This window comes from Semicossyphus pulcher, unplaced genomic scaffold, assembly GCF_022749685.1.
Source record: "Semicossyphus pulcher isolate SPU_LCO1_2020_fin unplaced genomic scaffold, fSemPul1.0.p SCAF_16, whole genome shotgun sequence".
Taxonomy (NCBI): domain Eukaryota; kingdom Metazoa; phylum Chordata; class Actinopteri; order Labriformes; family Labridae; genus Semicossyphus; species Semicossyphus pulcher.
Genome location: NW_027211670.1, coordinates 2,612,666 through 2,629,891, shown reverse-complemented (window position 1 = coordinate 2,629,891; position 17,226 = coordinate 2,612,666). Strand labels below are relative to the sequence as shown.

General features: G+C 46.2%; 1 protein-coding gene across 1 annotated transcript; it reads right to left on the bottom strand.

Moving 5' to 3' along the window:
* Nucleotides 1–680: 680 nt before the first annotated feature.
* On the bottom strand, nt 681–16,022 carry gsg1l2b (gsg1-like 2b). Its single transcript, XM_069664844.1, has 5 exons — nt 15,722–16,022; nt 14,665–14,712; nt 11,898–12,050; nt 2,282–2,393; nt 681–1,065 (listed from the first exon to the last, which is right to left on the bottom strand). Exons 1-5 carry the CDS (start codon nt 16,020–16,022, stop codon nt 765–767), a joined length of 915 nt encoding a protein of 304 aa, XP_069520945.1. The 3' UTR covers nt 681–764.
* Nucleotides 16,023–17,226: the final 1,204 nt, after the last annotated feature.

The window sequence follows — 17,226 nt, the reverse complement described above, 5'->3', positions numbered from 1 at the left end:
ATATGAACATTTTGCGTTATGGCTAAATGCTGTTGCAACATTATGCTATACAGCAAACTGCTTTAATAACCAACCAGCTAACATGTTTGCTATGTAACAACAGTTAAAGGAAAAAAGCACACATTTTTAGCTAGCTAACTTATATAGTAACCTAGCTTGACAACAGTTTGCTTTAATGCTCACTGCTGCTGTGACCTAGCTAGCTAGAGTGTGGAAACTAAGAAGTTAGGGACTGCCTGCCTTAAAATTGTTGATAAAATATCAATCATACATAATTAATCAAAGTCAACATCTGGGACGACTTTTATTTACCTACACTCAAGGGAAAACTTTCTTTCTGAATCCACTTCAAGGAATGACGTTTTGAAAGCCGATGTTTTAAAAAGTTACGTATGAGAAAAAGTCCTACAATCCCACTTTGGACACAACTTCCATATGTTTCACTGCAGCTAGGACACTGATTTTTAGAAACATCCTTTTGGACCAGAAAGCCAAATGGGAGATGCATTAAAAACTTGAGAGCTGCACTAATCTATAATTAAATGTAACTATGGCGCTAACATTTTGCTATATAGCTAACTGACGTTGTAACCCAGCTAGCTACCTTGCTAGCCCCATTATATTTAATTATAGGAGTGTGCTCTTCAGCTTGTTGTGTAGTAAAAGATCAGCAGGTCTCATGCTGTTCACAGTAATTATATTATTGCACCGTATTGAACCTGACGATGACCTGCTGGTGCTTAAACGTGCTGCATGCTGCTCCTCTAGCAGTACTCCTCCTCCTGCGGGTCGGGCAGGTCGTTCAGGTCTAAGAAGATGGAGGTGTTGGAGAGTTTGCGTCCGTTGGAGGACAGGTCGAGCAGCTCCTCGGCGGTGCTCGGCACAGAGCTGATGTACATGTCCCACACCTGCTCCGGGGAGTCCAGCTCCAGCAGCTTCTGCTTGATCTTCAGGTTCTTCTCGATGTTCCTGCGCTTGTGCTTGAATTCCAGGATGGTTTTGGTGTAGCGGTTGATGGTGGTGACCGAGGACGCCATGCAGGCCGTGAAAGAGCTCCACGCCAAACTACAGGAGAGACACAGTTTGAGGCCTTTCATTCAAAGTAGGACATTATTTATTCAGATATATCAGCTGTATGTTAATAAAACATATCCTGGAAAATATTTCAAAAACTCCTCTTGAACTAGAACAAACAAGAAAAAACTACTCAGAAAACAAGCTGTCAGGAACATTCAGGTAAAGGTAATCGTGTGACAGGGACACGAAGCTTGTTTGATCATTAGACAGAAATAATGACACGCCTGTTTCTGAAGACTTTCTTACATAAAACAAACATTTACATGTTGTGTCTCTTTTTGGTCTGAGGCAGTTTTTTATGGCTCCAATTAAAACAAAACTTCTGACTTTTTGTCAACAGTTTGTGTTTGCTCCTTTCCTGTTTGCATGTGGCGATGCCCCTCAGAGCCAGCTCCATGTTTTTCCTCGTGTTTGTGGAAGAGCTGCACTGACATGTAACCTCAACATCATCCAACATGAGGGACGAACAGGAACCTGAGCTCAACGTACATGTGATGTATCTGGAGCCTGGTTCCAACATGGAAAGAGGCTCTGAGGAGCGGAGGCCGTTAGAGCTGTAGGTGAATGCTGACAGTCACGTATGGTTCTGTTGTAGAACACTGAAAAAGGACCTCCCGCAGGTAGCAGCGGTACATCGGTACATAATCCTTTTTAAACTGATCTGAAGTAAGCACCATAATATCTACAACATCCATTCTGTTCAACACAGACTTAGAGCTTTAAATGCTTTAAATCCAGGTTGGGGGGGGGTCTGGCTGTGACACATCCTCGTTTGCATAATCCTGTTTGAAATGATCTAAAAAAACATCTGGAGCATAACTTACATAACATTTAGGTTGTTCAGATTTTAGGGGTGTGAAGCATTTGATGATGCTCCAGGAAGTGATATCACTATAAACAAAAGTACCAATTTAGGCTGCGGCCGGCCTTTTTTTAGAGCAGTTATAGTTTGAGGAGTGAAAACTACTTTGAACTGTTGCTTTTTCTTGACATATAACTTAATATATGTGGCTGTTGGTTGGATGAAACACTTTGAAAACCGTGAGCAGATGGAGCCCTCCTGATCTGAATAAACCTCACTATTCTAAAGACAGTTTGAACGTTGCTGAATTACCTTGATCAGCTTAAATTATGTTATAAAAACTACAGATACAAAGTGTTCCTGTGTAAATCAGGAGAGAGGTGTTCACTGTGTGTCACTCACATGTAGGACCAGCTGTAGTCCCAGGTCTGAGGCTTCCAGTCCTCTGGACCCAGACTGACGGTCAGCTGGAAGGCTGTGGTGAACATCATGTGGGCCACCATACCCAGCAGACCTGCACACACACACACACACACACACACACACACACACAAATCACATCATGTAGAAAACACAGAAAGAACTCTGAGACAGACACTGCTGCAGTTCTCTGCAGTCACCACATGGGGGCAGCGTTACAGCGCAGTAATCTACAACCTGAGGGTTGTGAAACAAAAGAAAGAACTGATCCACATAATTTAAGCCGTAATTTATACGAGAGCCGAGCCCCTTGTAAGACATATTTCACTATTACATTTTCACCGTCCACTTTATAATTCATTTTATTTAATTTTTGTGTTTCCCATAAATAACCTGCATGCCCAAACAACACAGGCTTAAAGAGCGGAGAAATATAACTTCTGTTGTATGGCAGTTTGTTGAGTTCTTCTCGCCCTGCATGTTATCATGTGACCTTTCACAATAAGACAGCGTCTCATATAAATATTGATCCGTTGTTCGCAGGGTTATCTTCTCTCTAAACTCACAGGGTTGTATTTAAATAACTCTTCAAGGTCAAAGAAGTTAGATCGCCACCTTTATCCTCTAAAGCACACGTTTTTACTCCACTGTACCCGAACGTCACGCTCAGGGTGTGTGAGGTTCAAAGACTGTTACAGTGTCGTTCTTCTGTGTAACAGGATGAAAGTTGTATTAAAGTGAATCAGCAAAGGTGAAGACAGTGGGCAGCAACATCTGGAGGGATCAAACGCTGGCTGAAGCTGAAGCTGATGTCAGCTGAAGCTGATGTCAGCTTACACAGCACTCAGTCTGACTGTGGCAGATACTCAGCTGGTTATGAGGCCTGCAGAGTCACACCTGGGGCTGCTGTAGTTTGTATATATTCACCTTATCAGACACCCATAGTGTATATCAGTAACAGGCCATCTTTTATATAAGAACACACACGACGAGTCTTCATCACCCAAACAGCACAGACTGAGCACCAGGCTGACTGCAGCAGAGAGGCACTGCTCACATAATAACTGTTCCAGGACATTGTTCAGGATGAAACCAGGACGACGAGCTGTTGCAGTAAATATTGAGCACACAATAATGTAGATGAATAATTGATCCCTGCATGAATCACAGATCTGTGCCTGTGACTGACAAACAGGATGAAGTGGTGCAGAGGAACACTGTGAGAGGTAAACGTGGTAACCATGTAATCTGACTTCTGTTAGTGAGAGAGAAAGAGTGTGTTAATCCCTGTAGGTGCTGTCTCTGTGCATGCTAAGCTTCCTGCTCCACACGCTGCAGATGTTTATCATGATCAGCAGATTTATCTCTGAAAGTTCATTTTCCTGTGTGAGAAAGGCTCCTTGATCCAGAGACACACAGAGAGTACACTTCACACCTCCAGCGACCAGCGACCAGCCATCTTTCAGGCTGACAGCTGCCACACAAAGACTTAATCAGCGGCTGTTCGCTAACACTAATTTTCTAATGCTCTCTGTGAGGGTCTGATAAAACCTCCATCGCTCTCCAGCTGATTTTATTTTTTACAGCTGACTTTCTGTAAAACTGTTAACGTCTCTGAGGTGTGCACTATATGGCTCCAGCATGCGCATGTCATGATCCATGTAGCATTTAGTCTTTATACTTTTACTTTTAATTAGTTATTTGATGCTATAAAAAGGGGGTGTGGCCTCATGATTGACAGCTCTGTGGACAAATGGGGCTCCTGCAGCGTTCTGTTCCCGAGTAGCAGAGTAGACTAGGAACGGCGAGAGGAGACGTAACTAACACTAACACTACAGTCATTGAACTTTCCATAAGCGTGAATATCTGCTTCAGACCGACACAAGAAGCTGTTCTGCTTCAGACTGAGCCCACCTGAGGGCTCCAACACGCCGAGGACACCTGAGTGCTCCAACACGGTGGGGACACCTGAGGGCTCCAACACGCCAAGGACACCTGAGGGCTCCAACACGCCAAGGACACCTGAGGGCTCCGACACGCCAAGGACACCATAGGGCTCCAACATGCCGAGGACACCTGAGGTTCTCCAACACGCCAAGGACACCTGAGGGCTCCAACACGGTGGGGACACCTGAGGGCTCCAACACGCCAAGGACACCTTAGGGCTCCAACATGCCGAGGACACCTGAGGGCTCCAACACGCCAACGACACCTGAGTGCTCCAACACGGTGGGGACACCTGAGGGCTCCAACACGCCAAGGACACCTGAGGGCTCCAACAAACCGAGGACACCTGAGGGCTCCAACACGCCAAGGACACCTGAGGGCTCCAACACGCCAAGGACACCTTAGGGCTCCAACATGCCGAGGACACCTGAGGGCTCCAACACGCCAAGGACACCTGAGTGCTCCAACACGGTGGGGACACCTGAGGGCTCCAACACGCCAAGGACACCTGAGGGCTCCAACACGGCAGGGACACAAGGTAAAGGTGTGTGTCGGGTAGAGGAAGGGGCGGGACGTCAATACTGCAGCTCCACCAGCCGATCTCTACTGCACACACTCTGGATACAGATGATGGCAGCGCCCGCTCAGGGGGGTTTAGGCTTCACTTTGTATATCGAGAGGAGGAGACACGTCGGCCATCTTTATCAGTCACTGATTTAATTGTTCATATATCCAGTCTGAAATCACTCAAAATGAACAGTACAAATCGCGTTAGAGCAGATGAACTCTGTTTCCACCAGCTGTCAGAGTGTTTATATCGCAGAGTGTTAGAGTTAAAATACACTCCTGCTGTTTTCCATGTGCAGAAACACAGAGTGATGAAACTGGTTCTCTCTCTTTTACTTTCCACTCGTACGATCCGAACTTCTCCTCTCTCCTCAGGTGCACTTGTCTCTTCCTCCTCTCCAGCTGCTCTCTGCTCTTCATTCTTTGTTTCTGTGTTTTCCTCAGTAACATGTCAGATTTTGTCAGCCCTCCTCTCTGCCTTTAAAGCAGAGCAGAATCAAAAGCAGCTTGTGGAGCCTAACAATCCGATTACCACATAAGCCCCTAAAATCCCTGGACTGAACACGCGCTCAGCGGATCCATCCAGCAGCAAACACCTAAAGTCCCTCTCATCCTATCAGAGCTCATGTTTATTCCTGAAGATTCCTCTGGAACATTATCATAATGATATGCAGATCTGAGCTTTGTGTCACACAAGTGGAACAAATCTGAGATCTGGAACGTTCTGTCGACGAGGTCACGTTATTCTATAGACAGAAGGATGAGTGGATCCAGGTGGTTCATTTAAAGAGACAGAACACTGAACAAGGACACACAGGCGCTCCTCACACACTCAGCTGAATCACGCAGGTTCATTGGTGTTAGTAATCATGGTCATGCCCGCCAACGGCCACCAGAGGGCAGCGATGTTAACCATGAACAGAATAATCAATAAGAACAAAATGGAGTTTGTTACGCTTCTGAATGACAGGCAGTGTGAGTGAGACAAAAAAAAGGATTCAAAGCCAGGTTGATGATTTACCAGTTAAGGTGTAGATTTATTCAGGCCATCCAGACAAGCAAAAAAAACCATTATCAATCATCATCATTAAGTGTCCTCTGTAGAGACAAAAGAAATGGAGGTTATTCAAACAGCAAACACAGGCTCTCCTCACAGCCCTCACCTCCAAACTGACACACATCAATCAAACAGCTGATTTCACACACCTTTTATATCTTGCTTTTAGGCCAATCACAGGTGCAGAGCAAACAGCGTCTCTGTGCTCCGGTGCTGTTTGCTGAGTCATTATGCATTTGGGGCAAATTTGGCCTCTTTTAATACAAATGAGCCCCGGGGCAAAAAGCGTCTAATTCACAAACAGCAGCGCTAACAGCAGCGCGCAGTGAGAGGGAGAATATTACCGCCTGCAGAGAGCTGGTGGGAACTGCAGCACAGTATCATAAGGGCTGTCACACTCTGAGTTTACACTGATCATGATGACAAGTCCTCCTTTTGTGTGTTTGTCTGTAAAAACAATTAATAATATGTTGTCATTATTATTATAATCAGGAGATCAATCAGTCCGGGGCAGTGCGGGACTCAACCCCGGCACACGGGCACACTTTGTCCACGTCACAGACAGTGAACACGTGTGGAGTCTTGACTTTACAATAAACTGTTAAAGAACTGCCCCATCCTCTCCCTGCTCATCATCGATCCGTGGGTGGAGCTGAGCTCCGTCAGTGTGGAGCTCAGTTAATGCCTGAGAGCAGAGAGGAGGTGCAGACAGCTTCTCTCCACAATCAGACGCAAAACAAGAGCAGACTGCAAGAGCTGTCAAACTTTGTGGGCGTGTTTGTGCCGTGATGTCAGCTCTGTGAATCGGACCTTAAGGCCATCTTTGATGAAACATTACACATAGGGAAGTTGTACTGTAACTGTCAGTCAGGCTGAGCTCTGCTTTAACCTGCAGGTCACACACAGGTCAGCTTCAGGAAACACTGTAGGTCACACATACAGAGAGAGACGAGGACATCACACACACACACACACACAGACACACACCACTCTGAGAGACGCGGGAGGCTCTGCCCCCGGGAAGGTCCTGTTCTGATTGGTTGGTTTGTAGATGTGAGTCTGATCATTTAATTATTCTGTTAAATTAAGCAAAGACAAATTCAAACATTGGTCAGACGCTTTGGTGTAAAATAACTGCTCTCTTGTTTCATCTCTAAATGTTGAAACCAAAATATAAATGTGTTGTTTGTTTTCAGGTATTTTTGTCCTTTTCTTTGCCCCATGGTGACATCACAGCCCCATGGTGACATCACAGTCGATGTGCAGCGTGCAGGAGGCTCACACAGTAACAGAAAAATGTAATTGTGAAGGAAAAGTTGTTTTACGCTCTAACCAGGTTCAGCAGTGATGACAGGAGGACTGTAGTCTGTAACGAGTGACTGAGGGCACATTAACAGCTTTAACGGTGCACAGTTTCCTGCACTGAAGCCTGAAGGTAAAATCACAAAGTCAGGGCAGGTAAAGCTTCTAAATGTGCTACCTGTGAGGTGATGACTGCATCCCAGGTGAGTGAGTGAAAAGCTTTGGATCTTTTTTCAGGTCAGCTGAATCTGATCCTCCTCTTACATAACGCTGTGTTTGTGTGTGTGTTTAAAGCAGGGAGTCCCAACAATGAGATTTAGTCAAACCAGATGTCACTACGTTACACACAAAGGTAACACCCCCCCCAAAGAAAAAGAGGCTCCAACAGCACAAACACGGCCCAGAGGTTATGCTCAGTGACTGAATTAGCTGAGGGGACACCTAGCAGACAGCTAGCAGCTCCCACCTGTCACTCAAAGAGGCCACGCCCCTAATGCTGCATCACTTTAAGCCTTAATATAATGTAAACAGGTGAGTTGTATAAAGATTCTCCCCGTACAGTTGTCATGAAGAGAGAAATGAGCTTTAGAGACCCAAACTGTTTTTTGTACCAGGCTGTAAACATGTTTATTTCTGCTGTAAAGTTTAACATGGGGCTCTATGGGGACTGACTCACTGCTGGAGACAGCCTCAAGTGGACACCAGAGGAACTGCAGGGCTTGAGACTTCAGAGTTGGCTTCCAGGAGGTCACTGATTGGTTCAGACATTTCAGCTGTCACATGCAGCTCCTCTGGGCGATGACTCTCAGGAGCAGAGTGTGAGAGAGATTCAAGTGACAGGTTGTGCTCAGTTAACTGCATGTTTGAAGTCATCATGTTAAAGGTAAAAGTGAAAGTATTTAGCACGTATTGGTATTGCAGTATTTATTGATGAAGAATGAATTAACCCACGGACCCCGAGGACCGCCCCTGTATGGCACCAATTAAATTAGCACTTAAAATGTCAATAACATCTCCCACCCACGGGGGGGGGGGGGAGCACAGGTTTGACCAAACAAAGTCAAAAACATGTACATTTTTGACTAACGTATTTAAGCTGCAGTTTAACCTGAGAACATCGGAGTCCTTGGTTTCCACGCTGGCGTTGGTCCAGTCTCTCACTGAGGCCGGTCGAGCCTCTCAGCCTGTAGTCTGACTCTCTCTCTCTCTCTCTCTCTCTCAGCGGACATTTAACAATGACCTTCCCTCTAATCCACTCTGTGAACATGATCTGAGCAGCACACTCAGGCGGTGAATCAGCAGAGAGAGACACTCCGCTCAGCAGCATCTCATAAAGACTCTACAGGTCAGCTGCATACGCTGCAGACTGTTCCTCTACAGGTCCACACTGTGAGCACACTCTGTGATGGTGAAAGATGGGAACATATGCACACATGAATCTAACTCCAGACATCCAGGTGCTAACAGGACGGCTGGAGAGAGTTCTTGGAAGCAGAGGAGTCGGTATCATGACCGGGAGAGAAGGAGAAAGTCTCTCTGCATGTGATAACATTTCATACATTACCGAGCGATACTGATAGCTGGGAGGTGGTTGAATGCTAATGTTAGCTGCTGTCTTACTAAATGGATTATCAAACATGTTGTAACTTGAAATCTGTCCCGATGTCCCTCTTCTTACTGCTGATCAACCGTGAGGCTGAAACTTAAATCGTCAACCCGAGTGGGACATCAGAGGAGAAGGACAGCTGACCTCAAGACCTCAACATGTTTAATGAGCTGATGCAGCTTTATTTGTATGTTGCATAAAACACTTGAGCTGGTTAGCAATTAGCCTAGCTTAGCATAAAGACTTGAAGCAGAGAGTAACAGCTGGCCTTGATATCTTAATAAAACCTTGACAAACACCTCTGCAGGGGTTCGGACCAAAAGTATTATTTTCTTGCGTCACGATGAAACACAAAGACGAGTCAGACACACACTCTAATCTTCTGTGAGTTGTTAATCAGCATTGGTTTTCAGCTGGAGACATGTTTGTGGTGACGGCCTGTCAGCGTGAGAGTCTCCTGATGGCCTGCTGTTGCCGCAGAAACGGTCGTTCTGAACTAAATCAAAAAAACATCCTTTTAGTCGTTGTTAGCTCGCCTCGCCGTGAACGCTGACCTGACAGTCAGTGAAACGTTGTTGTTATGAATCTGCGTCTCTCAGGTCTCCTCCGACCAACGTCTGGAGAAACTCTTCTCACAAACTTCTTCTTTAACCTCTGTGAGCTGCCGATTGATCCACCCGGTGTTCGACATGGACTTCTTGGATGAGATGGACTGAAGCTTTGATGTCAGACTAAAGATCAGCTGACTCCTCTTTGATCCTGTGCACGTGTGAATCGATGAAGAAGCTGTGCCCTGTGTTACAAGCTCAGTGCCTCGTTAGTGTCAGCTGGCATACAAGTACAGTTAGCTTCTTTAACTTCAGGAGGCTGTCACCAGTGAACAGAACCATTCTGCTGCAGTACACTACATGTGTTTTTATAACGCAGTTTATAATCCCAAACAAATGAACGTTCTAATGTTCCAGTGACGCTTACAGCACCGAGCTGTGTCAGGACATAAATCATATCTGTGAACATCTTTATTGCATAAGGTCGTCAGAAACATGGGCCGGTTGTTTTTTAACCAGCAGGTGTTACCACAAAGGATCAGGCAGTTAAACGTGTCACTGATGTGAAAAATCACTTTGCATTAGGACAGAAAACGGTTTTATTATTGTGTATAGTTGTGTCTCTGGTGACCTGACAGGTGTGAGTCCTGTTCTAACTCTTGTTTTAGCTGCTGAATGTTTCCTCTGCTCGTGTGGAAGCGAGAGCAGGTGATGTACTCGTCCTGCATTCAGGAGCTCTTCAGAGGGTTCCTCATCCCGCGTGGGGAAGTCGCTCCTCTGATTTCATTGTGTTCACAGAGTTTCAGTCTCATCGATGCTATGATAAAGATGTTTTAGTTTATATCTCAGAACTTAACCAGGTCACAAGCCTAAACATGCTATTACAGTAGTGAGCATCATGTACTTTGTAGGCTGTGCGTCTGGATGAACGCAAGTCATCTTGGCGGGTCGTGTGACACATTTTGTTCAGACGTTTCAAAGTGATGATGCAAGTAGAGCGAGTCAGGTGACCTCTTCCTGACAGCAGCTAATTTTTCTGATGAGTCCTCCACATGAGTGCAGCGTGAGCGACTGCTACTTCTTCCTTTGCAGATAAACATAAACATCATTTCACAAACGAAGAAACAAACTTTTTTTCTGCAATCACAAGAGAGAAACTGACAGATGATGTTTGGGCAGTGCATGGGCCGTGGCACTGACACCATCCTCTGCATCAGTGTATCACAACAGAAGGACGGGGTCACCATATTTCTGTCATACAGCCCTCTCTTCTCTGGAGTCTGACAGGAGGTGAGCCGCCCGCTCTCTGCTGCTCACGCTCCTCCAACTCAAGCCTCTCTGAGTTATGTTCTCGCTCTGGCTCTTTGCCCGCTCTAACTTTGAGTCCAACAGAAAGTGAACCCGTCAACCCCGCCTGCATGTCTCATGTTTTATTTATACATGACTCAGTGTCTGAGTGTGAGGCAGGAGCTGAACCCTGTTAGGTTCATACTGAGTGCGGCTTATTTGGTGTGTGGCAGCCTGGTGGCTCTCTAACAGCCTCCCCAGCTCATCACAAACTGGTTCACTGTGCTTGTAAAATGTTTGAATTAAAGAAGGCACTAAAGTAGTTCCTGTTTTAATGGGCTGAATAGATTGAAAGTGTTTATGGTGATGAGGTCCGGGGGAACGATAGAAGAGACCAGATTTAACTTTGTTGAAGCTGTCAATCATCCAGGGTGTGATGAGAGTTTATGTAGAGTCTCAGTTTATAAAGGAAAGAAAGATATAAACTTATGTTCCAGTGAGGGTCGTTCATTTTAACATCTCTGTTAATCTCTGAGATTTTATTTCCATCTGTACTTTATTGTGAAGCTGCAACATCTAAAGCCTGCAGTTCCTCTGGTGTCCACTTGGGGCTGTCTCCAGCAGTGAGTCAGTCCCCATAGAGCCCCATGTTAAACTTTACAGCAGAAATAAACATGTTTACAGCCTGGTACAAAAAACAGTTTGGGTCTCTATAGCTCATTTCTCTCTTCACAACAACTGTACGGGGAGAATCTTTATACAACTCACCTGTTTACATTATATTAAGGCTTAAAGTGATGCAGCATTAGGGGCGTGGCCTCTTTGAGTGACAGGTGGGAGCTGCTCGCTGTCTGCTAGGTGTCCCCTCAGCTAATTCAGTCACTGAACGTAACCTCTGGGCCGTGTTTGCTTCATCAGTCTGATAAATGAACATCTAGTCAGCTAACACGATGGTTAACTAGCTCATTAGCTGCTAACAAAGTAGCCACCAGCACAGACTGTTTGATAACTAAGCTCCACCCTCTCGTCCAAATATGGTCGCTTCTAGCTCCAGAAAATCTATAAATCGACCTCGAGCTTCATCAGCAGTCCACAAACCAACAGGTGACACGACGGTGGTTTAGACACACACATGGCAGCTGCAGAGTCATAAACGTTTCGTCACACAGGCAGTGGGGAATCATTTCCGTTGGACGCACCATACTCCGACAGTATTTATAATAACTTGACTTTCATTCATTTACCTGGACTCTCAAACGAAGCAGATAAGAAGCAGCGACTGACCTGACAGCACGGTGAATATGGCAGCGAAGGCGTTGAGCTTGAGGCCGTCGATGACGTTGCCAAAGTGACACACCTCGATGGACATTAGGATGCCCCCGGTGGCCAGGAGGAGGATGTACAGGCACTCTGCTACAATGCACAGCCACAGCACTCCTGAGGAGAGAGGAGGTTCAATTAGAGAGGAAGAACATATTCATGTAGAGGGGGAGGGGCTGGACACGGAGAGTGATGGAGGGGATGGTACAGAGAGGAGAGAGAGGGGGATGGGGAGCGAGGAACAATACGGGTGAGCAAGGACGAAGAGAAGAGGAGGAGCGAGGGAGGAGGAGGAGGGAGGAAGGTGGAGAAGTGACCTCGTCACCCGTACGATTAACCTTCACAGTCACAGAGAGGATGAGACGCTCGGCAGCCTGATCTCAGGTCTGTGAGCGTGGAGCGACTAAATACCAGCGGATTAAACTGTGACAGTACCCTGAGCGGTAATCACACCTGTCACCCAGGGCCCGCTGCTGATCGTGCTAATTAATCACAAAGGACTGAATCATGAACAGAGGCTTTTACCTGCTCTCAACTGAAGATTGGACTTGTAGAGGAGATTTCAGAGGATAACATGCAGTTTAGAGCTCTCACGGTTTCTCCTCTAAGTGAGCTTTAACAGCAGAGGACTCTGATGCTCTCTGGTGGATATAACTGTGTAAAGTGCATCCAGGCACTCGTCTCTGTGTGAGCAGCTCTTTCATTCAGGGCCAGGGTCTGCTGCTCTGTGAGGACGCGCCTGCTTCAGGCCTCTAAAGCTCTGCCCACATCATGTTTCAGAGAGAGTGCTGTCTGATGTTCTCCTCACTGATTGTTGTTTTTAAGGTCAATCACAGGTTCAAAGGTCAAAGGTGAAGATGGTGTTATCTTATATTTGTCTTTTTGTCGGTCAGTCTCTCGTCAGTGTCTCTCAGCCTTCGGTCTGTGGCTCACATCACTCCCACCCGTCACAGCTTGATCAACGTCCCAACGCTTCAGTATATGATGCTGATGGTCCCCCAGAGTCAGCTTCACATGCGCAGGGCTCAGCCTTCTAATTAGCAATAAGGTATGAAGCATCCATATAGTGATTGGGAGGAAGGAACAGCCGTCCCTACAGGCCACTTACGAAGGCTCAGTCCTCTGACGGGCACATCAAATCACCACGGAGCCGTCACACAGGCGGAGCCCTGAATATGAACTAAAATCTTTCTTTCCTTCCAACCTCGACGTCCTGCTGACGAGCAAGCAGCCGACCGACCTGCTGATCCAGCCCCACACACACTGGATGTTTTTGTCAGTGCGTCGGCCTTTTCATCTCCCTACTGTTTGTATGGTCTTTTAATATTTGTGCACATTTAAGAATCTTATTTGTTGAATGTATTAGTATCATTTTTATGCTAACTGTATTTTTCATGGTGAACTTGTTTGTCGTACGGCTGCTCATCTTATGTTGTCATGTTTGTTTTATGTTCAGTTAAACCTAAACGTTTCTCCTCTGAGACTATAAAGTATGTTCTTCTTATCTTATCTTACAAAACAAGTTAGTCTGATTGACTTTCAAAATAAAGCTTTCTCTTACCCTCATGTGTTCTGAGTCTCAGATGGGCAACAGTTAACACAGGGTTAATGCTATTACAGAGTCACAGTTTGATGTTTAAGCAGCAACACTTCTAGATAAGGTTTCGTCCCTGAACCTCCACCCCGAGCTTCTCACACTACGTCACCTGACTGCAGTGTGACATCACAACTGTTAGACGGAGGAGCGATCCAGCTGTGACAACAGAGGAACGTTCAGAGCTGCTCCGTCTCTGAGCTCCAACACAAACACCTTCAAATATACATTTGATTTGTTAAATAAAAGAAAAGGTTCATTCAAGAGAACATCTGCTCAGGGTGGTCACACAGCGCAGGAGGAAACATTATGTTTGTGAGGGACTATTTTCAGCAGACGTTCATCTCTTTACGTCTAACATGAACACACACACTGAGTGAAACAACAGTCCACCTCATCAGGATGAACATGGAGAGCAGAGTCTGGCAGAGACGCTGAGTTTGTTACCTAACAGTGACACTAATCAGTTAATCCCACAACTTCTGTTTGCTTTCTGTTGTTGACTTACATGAAGAAGAAGATTATTAATGTGTGTGAGGATACTTTGAGCTAATACCTCAGAACAACACGATAATCACACTGTCATAACAAGCAGCAGGAAACACACTGATGCTCCATGTTTAACGTTGGCTTACAGATGAGAAGCAGGAAACACGCGTCTCTCTGAGGCCGACAGATGCTCGACAACTGTCTGACCGTTTCTGTGCCAACGTTTCAGCACCGACACAAAAGATCCTAAAACCATTCAGAAACAGGAAACAGGATTTATGTTAGGAGAGATGTTCAAAAAGGTTTTGCTTCCTGCCGGTGGAATCTTTTCACTTGTCATGTGACGGACACGGTGATTATTTGCTGCTGGATTTTACACACGCGTTTGGATTTAATGTGAAGAACGAGCTTTTATGTTCCTTCCCCATCAGTGAGAGCGGACTGAAGCGCTGCATGCTGCAGACGCCGTGTGCTCGTCACCATCAGGTTTAGTACGTTCACGCATTTTGTTTCTGTGTTGGGTGCAAAATGATGAACAGAGAATAATAAGTAGAGTTAACAGCAGCACGCCTGATAAGAAGCTAAAATAAGTTCAAATAAAGAATAAAAATATAAAACATAAATCATATCTTTAACATGCATGCTCACCTCTTTCATTTGCAGGAGCAACGTAAATGAAACTTCTGCAGTCCTCACCTGGAAAAGGCAGAAAGTCAGAGATTAAACCAACACTCTGTAACAGTTTGATTCATTATGGAAACATCAGTGAAACAAGTGACACCAACACTTCATCTGTCCCAGACTGAGCCTCAGGTAGCCTGCTGCACGGTGAGAGACAGAGACACAGCTGTGATGTAATGAAAACAAAGAATCTGTGATCCAATCTGTGAGGGATTTCCATCCTGTGTTTGTACAACAAGCTGTCCCCCCAAACACACACACACACACACACACACACACACACACACACACACACACACACACACACACACACACCATATCCAAATCTGCAGCCTCACATCCAGCCTGTGTCAGCGTGCGGGACAAATATTCAGTGATTTGAGCCCCGACGGAACAAACAGTGATCCACACATCCTGAACACACACACACACACACACACACACACACACACACACACACACACACACACACACACACACACAGACACACACACACACACACACAGTGATCCACAGCTCTGATCAGCACTGACCCTGAGCAGCTCTGACACACAGGAGGTGAAGCAGAGAGAGAATGTTTTTAATGTTGGCACATTTAAGGATCAGTTCATGAACAGTCTCGTGTTTGAGTCAGACTAACAACTGATCCGGTTTCAGTTTGTCACAAAAAGCAGCTTTTTAATTATCGGCCCCTCGTGTTGTTGAGTAATTTAATAATGATAATAATAATAATAATAATAATAATAATAATAATGATTTAAAATGAAAACGTTAGCTTGTCGTTGTTCCTGACATCTTCACCCTTACTGAAAAAGTCCTTCACCTCAAACCTTTGAATGAGTACATGAATGATCGGCAGGTGTGCAGATGTCAGGTTATGTGTCTGTGTTTAAAGAGGATAACATTTCTTCACATTGCTATATTTTTATGGGATCGACGTGCCTCTCCGTGACGCACCTCTCCGCGCGCTCAGCCCGCGCGCCTCGCTGCGCTCCGGTCCCCCGTGCCTTCCTTCTGAACTTACCGCTCATGTTGTTGTTCTGCTCGCAGGAGAACCAGATCCCGGTGTGGAACTTCCTCATCACGTACTTGTCCTCGCCGGTCTCCCAGATGTACTGGACAAGCCGCGTGTCGTTGATGTTGGAGCTGTTGAACCGGATGCAGAAGGACTGCTTGGCGGTGACCGGTCCGGTGCACAGCGGCTTCACCGCCTTCCGCGTGCCCTCGCACCAGTAGCTCGTGGTGAGAGCCGACACGGCCAAGAAGAGCGCGAGGAAGTTCAAGGTGAGAGCCAGCGACGCTCTCCGCCGCCGGTCTATCCCCATCACGGCGCGCGGAGGACTGAAGACGCCGAATTAATCCCTCTCCTCGTGTCACACCGGATCCGTCTCCTCTTCAAATCCTCATAATCCCGTTATTCCCGCCTGGTGATGTGTCCGCGGCTAATTATCGGGGCGCGTCCGGCGCGTGCAGAGCGCCTCTCACATCTGCTGCTACAGAGCCTCGCGCTCCTGTTTTGTAGCCCCCCCCGCCCCACCACCACCACCAACACACACCCACCCACCTGATACACCGCCTCTCTCTCTCTCTCTCTCTCTCTCTCTCTCTCTCTCTCTCTCTCACACACACACACACACACATACATACACACGCGCGCAGGAGGAGGAGGTGAGTAGAGGAGCTCCTTTGGTCCGTCTTGAATTCCTCTGGTTACAGTCCGCACACAGCTCTCCACCACAACACCTTACTTTCATTAAATGTATTTAACCATCTGTTTCCCGTCATGCTCTGCAGCAGGATGAAGCACATGTCTGAAATCAGGCTATAAGAAGAACCGCCGCTCGCTCTGGGATTTTTAGGTTTAACAGTCAGAAAAACATTTCCTCCACTGAGTTTTATAATACAGGTTTAATTTTCCCGACCATTACCGCTGCTTCACATAAAGCAGCTTATAAAAAGAGCTGGATCCCCTTTGGACGCTTTAAAGAGCGCCTGCAGCTGTTTAGTTTCTTACTTCTGTAAAGTTGGACTGAAAGAGTCTGGCTGAAAAAGAGAGGCCGCTGCAGCCCAGATATCCTGACCAGATGGTTTCACAGGTCTTCACTGAAGGACATGAAACTGAATGGACTCATGAGAAGCGTTCATCCAATGATTTCTAAACATATAACACCTGACCACAGACTGTAGTGGACGTAGCCACTCTGATATCACAGTTTGTTGGCTTCCTTCTAGAAATGTTGCCATTTTGGCCATGTTGGTGTTTTGGAGACAGAAGTGACCACATCGGAGGGTGTTTGGACAATTGTGGTGGCAGCTGACTGGAGCTGTCGTCTGTGTCCACAGCGTGCGTCATGGAGGAGCAGTCAGAAAACGAGGTGCTCCTAAAAAGAGTATACACTGAATCCTAAATTTCCCACAAAGCAACCTGTTTTAATCACACCCCTCCTGCCGGTACCTCCTGCTTCAGGGTCACGATGTTGGTCTCTAAGACATGACATGACCTTGATGACATCATCAGGGTGTTTGGTT

Bases quoted from the DNA above. Each gene is read 5' to 3' on its own strand.
- gsg1l2b (XM_069664844.1), bottom strand. From the start codon at position 16,022: ATGGGGATAGACCGGCGGCGGAGAGCGTCGCTGGCTCTCACCTTGAAC. The intron at 14,713-15,721 runs GTAAGTTCAGAA...TGCCTTTTCCAG, and splicing joins GCAGAACAACAACATGAGCG to GTGAGGACTGCAGAAGTTTC. The intron at 1,066-2,281 runs GTGAGTGACACA...TCTCTCCTGTAG, and splicing joins GACTACAGCTGGTCCTACAT to TTTGGCGTGGAGCTCTTTCA.